This window comes from Corvus brachyrhynchos, unplaced genomic scaffold (genome assembly GCF_000691975.1).
Source record: "Corvus brachyrhynchos isolate BGI_N302 unplaced genomic scaffold, ASM69197v1 scaffold279, whole genome shotgun sequence".
Lineage (NCBI taxonomy): Eukaryota > Metazoa > Chordata > Aves > Passeriformes > Corvidae > Corvus > Corvus brachyrhynchos.
This window is the reverse complement of record NW_008246060.1, coordinates 3295639-3305272: the sequence shown is the minus strand read 5'-3', so window position 1 is coordinate 3305272 and position 9634 is coordinate 3295639. Positions and strand designations below refer to the sequence as shown.

Below are 9634 nucleotides of genomic sequence, written 5' to 3'. Positions count from 1 at the left end.
CCAGCCGGGTCTGTCCCTCACCTCACCTCACCTCACCTCACCTCACCTCACCTCACCTCACCCCACCTCACCTCACCTCACCCCACCTCACCCTGAGCAGCTGCTGCTGAGCACCTCGTCCACTTCTGACCTCCCACTACCTTGCCAGGCTTCACTCGGTTATGGGCTCTCCTTCAGAAGTGTATGGTTATTTCTTGGTGCGTTGGGTTTGTGTGGTAAGGCTTTGGTAGTAGGGAGCTACGGGAGTGGTTTCTGTGAGAAGCTGCTGGAAGCTTTTCCCATGTCCACTAGAGCCAATGCCAGCCAGCTCCAGGACAGACCCACAGCCAGCCAAGGCTGGCCTCACCAGTGACAGAGGGAGGATCCCTGCGATAACAGATTTAGGAAGGGGAAGGAGGAAACCATGCAACAGCAGATGGAAGAGGGGGGTGAGAATATGGGAGAGTGACAGTCCTGCAAATGCCAAGGCCAGCAGAGGAGGAGAGGCAGGAGATGCACCAGGTGCCAGAGCAGATTGCTCTGCAGCACCTGGTGAAGCAGCTGTGCCCCTGGGGCCCATGGAGGTCACGGTGGAGCAGACACCCATGTTGGAGCTATTCATGGAAGACTATCCCTCATGGAAGGGTTCCTGTGCTGGGGCAGGGTTAGAGTGTGAGGAGTCTTCCCCATGAGGAGGCAGCAGGGTCAGAGACAACATGCGATGAACTGACTGCAAGCACTCTGCCCCATTCCCCTGTGCTCCTGGGGGAAGGAGGTAGAGAAAATTGGGAGTGAAGTTGAGCCTGGGAAGAGAGGAGGGGTGGGGAAAGGTGCTTTGAGATGTAGGTTTTATTTCTCGTTATTCTACACTGATTGCATTGGTAATAAATTATTTTCCTGCCCAAGCTGAGACTATTTTGGTCATGACAGTAATTCCTGTCCTCATCTCTCCCCACAAGCCTTTTGTTATATTTCTTATCCCCTGTTCAGCTGAGGAGGGGGCTGACAGAGAGGCCATGGTCGGCTCCTGGCATCCAGCCTGGGTCAAACCAACACAGTTGGCTTATTTGTGGTGGTAGGAATCTCCTAATTTTGAATTGTTGAGGGAAAGGCTTTTGGTTGCCTTTCAAAGACCACTGAGGGAGTGGGAGCAAGCTGACACTTTCCTTCCAGCAATATCACAGTTGTATTTCTCACCTTTCATTGTTTTAGGTAGCTGAAGTGTGCTGGAGGATTTTACAAACCCACAGTGTTTGCATTAATATGTGCTTTATTTGCTTGTCTTCAGCCTCCTCCCTGTTTTTTTCCTCTTTCCTTTTTTGACTTGGTTGACAGAGGTGTGGTTTCTGACAGGCGACTCGTCTCATGCTGCATGTCAAGAGATACAAGAACAAAATTTATTCCTCCCAAGAACGTATGAGGTGTTGCATCAACTCCGAATTTTTCCCTCAAGCCTGTCTATGTAGCTGTAGCTACTACAAGATAATTTTCTTCTGGTTGAGCTGCTTTGTTGTCTCCGCTGGCCAAGAAGTTGCTGTGACTGTTGTGGGAGTGATTAAGTGCCTTCAGCCAGTGTCATGGTTGCATCTTTGTCAGTACAAAAGCTTAACATTTAGGTTTCCTTAAATAAATAAACCTTCTTCCATGCGAAATGTGTTATTAAGTATTCTAAATGCTTTATGAAAAATATATGCATCTCTCACAGTGCACTCTGTTAGTGCTCTGTAAATATTTTGGCAGTTGGAGCAGCGTAACACTGGGGTAATGCAGTCAGATCACAGTAAAAGGATACAGGGTGTGCTCTATGGGAAACGACAGGCTGTCAAAAATATATTGTACATCTGTTTGAAATGTACCACTGAAATTTTTGTAGTTTTTACTTCGTGGCTTTATAAAAAGAATCTTTAGAGGAATTCAGTGAACAACTTTTTTTTCTCATGTTTTCTGTTCCTTATGTATTGAAGTTTGTTCCACACGCAGTAGCTTACTTTTGTGATATTTCTGTCTGTCCTTTATGATTTATTTTTATTGGGAACCCTGTGAAATTGTGTGTTTTTATAAACTACATTATATAGTCTGTAGTTTTGTCTGAAGATAGCTTGGCATGGTCTATATGTAAGGTGTAGGAAACACTATTCTGGCACTATTTTTTAATATAATTTCTTACCTTTTAAGACAATTCCTTTTGATTCAAATTGAATATTTTTATAATTGTTCTGACTTGTAATGACTTTTGGCAGAAGGTATATTAGAAAATCTGAATCCTGGTCTTAGCAAGTCTTGCTGCTGCTTTATTTTTAACCACATTTTTTCCTATAATTGGTCTGCAGCTGTGAAAACATCAGTAAAATTTATTGTCATCATACATTTGGTCAACCATAAATCTTAATGTTTGGACTGTGTGAAATTTTTGCAACATATTTTGTTATTAAAAGGACACTATCATGTTTATAATGGTCCTTGAAAGCTTTCTTTGCCTGTAGGTTTTGTCTTTTGCATTTAATGCATCTGCAGATTTCCCTTTTGAAGGTAGTTGAAATTAGTGCTGCTATTTTTATTTCCTCATTTGTTTGATGACAAAAGAAATGTTCATGACTAAAAATAGCAACTATTGATCTTAACTTCCCATTGTGGGAGTGGACAAGTGGGGCCTTTTAAAAACAAACAGGAACAGTGAATGTGTTTCTGTTTCTGCCTTAACTATTTATGTAGAAAGCTTCAGGATTTTCTGCTGCTGCTGAAGCATCTGACAGCTTGATAACAAAATGTGTATAATAATACAAATAACAGCCTGTGTTGCTGGTGTAATTTGGTTGGGTTTTTTTCATTCCCATTTTGATTAAAGTTGTAACTGATATACAACACTCTTCTAGGGTACATCTGCACTGCTGTCAGCCCAGCCAGAGTAGCTGAGCTTGCTTTACATGAGCTACTGGAAAGTTGAGTCCAGTCTGATTTCCCTGGTAGGCTGAGGAGAGCAGGCTCTTAAGTTCCTTACACTTCAAGTATTTGCTATAATTGAAGAAATTTGGTAAGCCTATATTTTTGGAAGCCATGATTTGGCAAAGTGTGGTGGTATATTGTCAAACAAATGCAAATACTATCTTCAACCTCTGCATAGGGCTCTTCCCAGACGACAATCTTATTTTTCTTCAGGAATGCTGGTGCTCATTTCCATTGCTGTGTTTCAAGGTTTGGCCACTCTGGAAAGGCCCTCACCAAAACTGCAGGTAGTGGGGCATTTTTCCTAGCCAGGGATGACCTAGTATGGGTTTGGGGTTTTGAGAGTTCTTCCCCACCCCTGTAAACACAAAGGTGTTTTGCAATTTGCTGTTTAACTATATCACTCTGCTACTGCTATTTCCTGTTTAATTTTTGAACATTGGCTGAGAGATTGAGAAAGATTTTACTCTTTTGTTTTAGAACGTTTGTTTGGTATTTTGATTTGATGCTGTTAATAAGGGATGCCCACAGTACTTGGAGTAATGTATTGAACAGCCAGAAACATATTATGCATTCAGAACAGCTAAAAATCCTTCCAAGGAAAATAAAACAGTAACAAATAATTCTCTAGTAGCAGCCTGTATTTAAATAGGCTAAGTCTACTGCTGGGAATGTGTATTGGTAGGATTGGTTCAGGAGTTTTTTTCCTGACACATGAAGATAGCATTACTAGAATTAACTCACCTTGGGTTACCTCAGTCAGTCACTGCAGTTAACACTGAAATGAACAGTAAATTCTTTGACACCAGTGAACACATGTAAAAATAATCTCCCGGTATTTTCAGTAGTGGTTTAAGACAGCAATCAAAAGACAAAAGTAATCAATCAAAATAATTGTAAGCTTTTAGTCAGGTGTGTTTGTGTAGGTTCGGCCCAAGCAGAAACTGTCCATAAACACAGGATTGTTTAAATGATTTATGGACCTTCAAGACTTTTTTAAATTACAGAAACATTGCTAATTTAAAAAAAATATTTTTAAATCACGTGCTTTATCTCCTGTAGTTCCTCATCTGTCATTTGTAACATTTGTAACATAAGTATTTCTTCGTATCTGATACCTGTGCTTGTTAAAGTGGACAGTGGTGCCCCAACCCCATCCTTATCACAAACATTAACAAAAACAGTAATGCATTGGTGGGAATATTGCTGCTGGGAATGTGATGAAATGGTTCTTGGGAAGCCTTTGCTTTGCCCTGTAGGCTGTTGTGGTTTGATGTGCAGATTACGGAGCCTTATCTGCAACACTGAGTTACAGCAGCTGCCTATCTCTTCAGTTTAAACTGCAACTTGTAAAATATTAGCATTTTGCCTTACTAACAAGTATGCCCAGTAAGATGTTGACTGACTGACCAGTAATGCGTAATTTAGATAGTGGTGGTCACTATAAATACTAAAGTATCCTATGTATTGAACATCCTAAGAGAAAGTGAGGGAGGAGCATTAATTCAGTTTCCAAAACATCAATATCAGTTATTCTTTTAATTCAGCTTCCACAGCTTCTAAAAAATCTCATGTTCAACAGATTTCTGACACCACTTCAGGAAAGCGTTTGTATTTTTTCTACTTATTAAAATAGGTCTTTCAATAATTGTATAATATTAGCATGTAGAGGTATTGTTTTTTCCCTGCAGCTTCAATTATAGCAGCATTACTGACTGTAGGATTATTTTTTTTTATGCTGTGTAAATTATTGCTAATAAAAGCAAACTAACGTCATGCTCTTAACTATGTGAAGGAAGCTTTCGTTTATGCCATTCCTGTTCTGATGAGACATTGTATCTGAGATTGACTTGTTTACAGTTGGGAACAGTAATTTTTCTTACTGAAGTGTGAAAGTACTCTAGTACTTAATTAGAGAGGGGAAGAATAGTCTGTCCATTGAGTGAGTGTTTTTTGTTGCTCTCAGTCTTGTTTCGTCTCTCTTGACTGTGGTTCTTCAGCTGGTCCCAGATTTCAGTACATCTTGCAGTTCAGCAGCAGCAGGGGGAGTAGTGTAGCTTTATTTGGGGGCTCTCCTTCACCAGCGCTGGAGTGAGTTGGTGTCAGCCCAGAGCAGTGCTGGTCAGGCTCAAAAATCAGTGTGTGTCAGGAATTCTGCTTCACTCTCCCCGTGTGAGCTGGAAGCAGGATTCTGCAAGCTTTGCCTTGCTGCACTTCTCTAAACCCCAGGTCCTGCAGATGTACAAGTGTACCTGCTACCAGCAAATTGTGATCAGGTGTTTGTGTGGTCAGGCCAGACAGACTCCCAGCAGGAGGCTGGAAGGCATTTTGGGACAGGTTCAGCTGCTTCATTAGAGCTAGGCCAGCACCCAGTGCCCAACAGGGCTTTGTCCAGTTTGATCTTGAAAGCCTACAAGGAGGAGATTCCTCTGCCTTTCTGAGTTATGTATTCTAATGCTTAAATATGTTTATAGTGAATTATTTTTTCTTATGCTGCCTCACTGTGGGTCCCTTTCAACTGGAGCACTCTGTCCCGTGACCACTGTCCTTTGTGCCCCTGCCCTCACCTCTCTGAAGGGGCTGCCTCATCTCACATTTTATAATGTGCTTTGACGCCTCACTTTGTCACCTACATATTCTATTTTGAAACAGTTTTAGGGGATTTTTTTCTACTTTTTTTTGCATTTCATAGATTTCTTACTGAAATATCTTTTTTGTCAATGACCACACAACGTGAAATACCATAAAATGTTCCTATTTTTTCTAAGACCATTGAATTGTTAGTTTGGGTTCAGGTTTTTATCCCCTAAAACATGTACGTCCTTCCCAGGAACAGTACTGTCAGATCCTTGTGTGTGTATCATTCACAGTAAATATGAAAATGCAATCAAGTACAGGGTGGAAAGCAAATAGCATAGTAATAAGTGTGTATTCTCATAATATGTTTAGGAGAAACTTAATTTTAAGATTTAATTATTGTGCAATGCAGTATCATGTTGGTCAAATTTAGATTCATGGATTCTTTTGCACCTTTAAATCTCTGTTGTTTTTGCTTGCAAGTTAATTTAGTCTTGTGCAGCACATAATATGTCACAGTGTTCCCACATGAATTTATGATAAAAATACTATGTTCCATGTATCTGCCCAGCTTTTCTCTAGTGAGAATGTGTTAAGGTATTGTGTTACTGCCATATAATTATAGCTGTCTTACATTTTTGGCATTTGTTGAATTAATCCCTTGCATACCTCCTCAATATAAAAATGTTATTTAGATAAGTTACTGACATAATAAAATAAACATTTTTAAAATTACATTCCTATATGTATGTATGCAGGAAGAAGTCCGAGATCAGGAAGAAGACCATGATCAGGATGACGTAGGTGGAAAGGAGATTATTAATAGGGCATTTTTTTCTCTTTCCCAAATTACTGCCTTGTCAGAAGAAAATCTGGAAGGAGTTGAAAAGTAAGTAGCAATGACAACAATGCTGGAACCCATATAATAATGAAATAAAAATGGCAGCCTATTTGTTAGATTTCTTTTGTGGTGGTTATGTCATTAGTGTTTAATTGTTCAGTTAAATCATTGATATTTAATAATCACAAAAGATGGAAGAAATACTGTTGATCTCAGATCCAGTCTGGTTACTGTGTTTCCTGTATATCTTGATTTTGCTTAGACTTCTTTTTTTCCACTTGTGTTTCATATTGTTGTGGTTTCTGAATTTACAATAGCTTTAAATACACTGTAAACAAAATACTGAGATGTAAATAAGAATAGGTCAGTACTGAGCTTTTTTTAATAAGTCGCACTTGGTAACTTTTTTTTGCTAAAACCTTTGAGATTCTGTACTGTAACACGAGTTACCAAAAAATCAAAAAGGTCTTTAAAGTTCAGCAAGGGATGGAAAGCTCAAGAAGGCATTAGTAGGTCACCATTGTGGAGCACTGGGGAAATAGGAGACAGCCAAAGACTTCTGATGTCAGCCTATCTTGTCTTTCCTGTACCAACACTCTCTCTTGTTATTAGTGTTTAATAGCAGCTGAATTTAGGAGGCCAGGATTTTAACCTGAGACTCCAGACTTATATTTGAAAGATGAGGCTTTCCAGAAGTGCACAAATTATTTAGGAGCGCTTGTGTCTGCTAGCAGGTTCTTAGGGAGTTGAAAGCCAAAGGGCTGGGCCACTGGTCTAGTTTGGGAAGGAAGAGGTGGGGGAATATATAAAATCCAACTTTGTTCATCTGAATAGGTAACCATTTAATTGAGCTTAAAATATTCCTGAAACATACTCTGTTTTCCTATTTGTCACTATTCTTATGGAGGAAAGGTCTTTCTGGGATCTTTTTTAAGAAAACTGGAAAGAAAATTTACTACCATCAAATAATAATACAAAAATTCTTTCCTTTCCTGTTTTCTCTTGCACAATAGGTCTCTTTAAATTTAGAGGAGACTGAAGTGTACGACTCACTGGAGACTAAAATGTGCTTAACGACACAATTCTTCGTGCAACTTTCTCATTAAGATTAAAAAGAAAAACACTGAAAGATGATATTCTCTTTTAGTCTCAGCTGATCACATATGTATTTATATATACACACTGTACAGGGGGAATTTAAGTATATACTGCATCTTACTGGAAGGAGCATAGTTACAGGGTATTTTATGCACACTAAGCAGTTTAGCAGCAGCATTAAAATTTTGTTTACCACAGTGTGTTGTGTCTATTTACAAAAGCAGTTTGAAGGCCACAGCTAAGGTTAGAAAATCAGAATAGGTCTGGTTCAGTATGAGAGTTTTAATGTCCTGCATTCCCATCTCTCAGGGAGTTTGGTACTGCTGTCCATCTTCATAGGACTGGAGCCCCATGAAGAAAGAAAAAGCAGGGAGGGTAACTAGGAAATCTAACTGCCCCATCATTTCCCCATCATGTACAGATACTGTTGTCAGTGACATGCCTTACAAAATACTGAAAAGATGAGTACTGGCATTGGTAGCAGAATCAGAGAAAATCTAAATCCCTGAGAAGCTCTGATTATGAAAACACAGAGTTGGCAGAAGCTTCAGAGAGAGAGGATATGGACTGTTTCAAACCTTGGAAAGTTCAGCTGGCCACGTTCCACTTCTATTTCAGGACACAGTTAAGTGTTTTTAACCGACTTGCATGTGTGCAGCCATACAAATTTGTCATGCAGAACAAAGGAATACATGTTTTAAACAAAACTGATTGGATTATATGCTTTACTCTGTTAGCTATTGAGGCTTTAATTAAAAAAAGAAACTCATCTCATTTGACAGCGTGTCTGTACTGTGTCGGTGAAACCCCTGAAAATCTAATGGCTGCTATCAGTACGTCTGGGATTAATGTCCTTCGTAGGAAGGAGTGAGAAGGCAGCAGGGCTTGGGAAAACTTTGCTCTTTTACAGGGGACTAGAAACTGTGATCCCTGGCACCTGCATCCTCAGCTGTAGTTATGAAGCAAAGGATTGCTTTAATGTAAAACTTTTTTTTTTTTTTTTTTTTTTTTTAATGTAAAACCTGAGACATGGCTGAAGTTGTACTGGAAGAATTGAAACCAAGTTCTAGCCCCCATCCCCCCTCTTCATGTGGAAAAAAGCAGACAGTTATTATAAAAGACCTAACTAATTCTGTGTTTGGATAGAGTAGACATAAATGTGTCAGCAACAGTATGGCCTCCTACAAGGGAGTGTATTTTTTCATACATTTTGCAAGTTAAAGTAAGTGGGAAAATTTTCATTGTGTGCCAGTAAAATGGGATAAGGCTCTTTTTAAATGTTTGGACCATTATGGAAATGCAATTTAAACTTCTAAATATTTTAGCTACTTTCAGTAATTATATATTTTATTATTTACATTAATTTTCAAATGTAATTTTTCATCAGGGGCCACATGGAAAATAATCCTGAGATGGAAACAAGATCTTATTACTACTCTAAAATTATCTCAATCAGAGTGAAAGTGTGATAGTAGAAAGTGGAGACTAATTGTGTCATTTCATCCCACAAACCAGTTCCTGATGAAACACACATTTTTTCTCTGGAATTCTAAATGTATTTGGTTTTGTAATTCTCTAATTTTTGTTCTTTTGTTAGTCATATCTTAGCACTTGAACAGTGTCTGCTGAAACCTGCAGGTGATTGTTTACTTTTTTATATGTCCTCTGATCATAATGTTCTTACCTAGGAATTGATGGAGCTCAATTCAAGAAATTATGTACATTATGCACACATGAATAATATAGCAACTAATAATAAAAAATATAGATACAATTGCAAGCAGACCACGTTGGACTTTGGAATCTGCAATTTATTTTTTAATTTCATTATTTTACTCTGCAATTCTTTTTAGAAAGATGGAAGAATTTCTGAATCTTACACAACTAAAGACATCTTTGAAAGAAGGTATTTTACTAGATTATTATACTGCAGGATTTTGGTGGGCTAAAGAAATGAACTTCAGTCTTATCCAGCTCTCAGGATTCATGGATCTATTAAATTTCGCCTTGGAGAACCTCAGCGGTAAGTATAATTAAGAATTGTAAAATAAATATCTGAAGTGGAAGGCAAGAATGTTTCCCAGTCATTTTAATAAAGTGATATTTAATTACAAGTAATTGTGAAATGATTTATTTTCCTCTTGAATGTTGGTATGTTAGCCCATGTGCCTGAAAGTAATTCTTACTGGCAGATGT

At 38.6% G+C, this 9634-nt stretch overlaps 1 protein-coding gene across 12 annotated transcripts in view; it reads left to right on the top strand.

Moving 5' to 3' along the window:
• CUNH10orf107 (chromosome unknown C10orf107 homolog) overlaps positions 1-9634 on the top strand; it is a 260433-nt gene that overhangs the window by 179378 nt on the left and 71421 nt on the right. For all 12 annotated transcript variants that reach the window (XM_017746379.1, XM_017746380.1, XM_017746377.1 and 9 more), the window contains 2 exons: positions 6258-6388; positions 9292-9461. In XM_017746379.1, coding sequence (XP_017601868.1) covers positions 6258-6388; positions 9292-9461 — 301 coding nt within the window. The remainder of the gene's footprint in view (positions 1-6257; positions 6389-9291; positions 9462-9634) is intronic.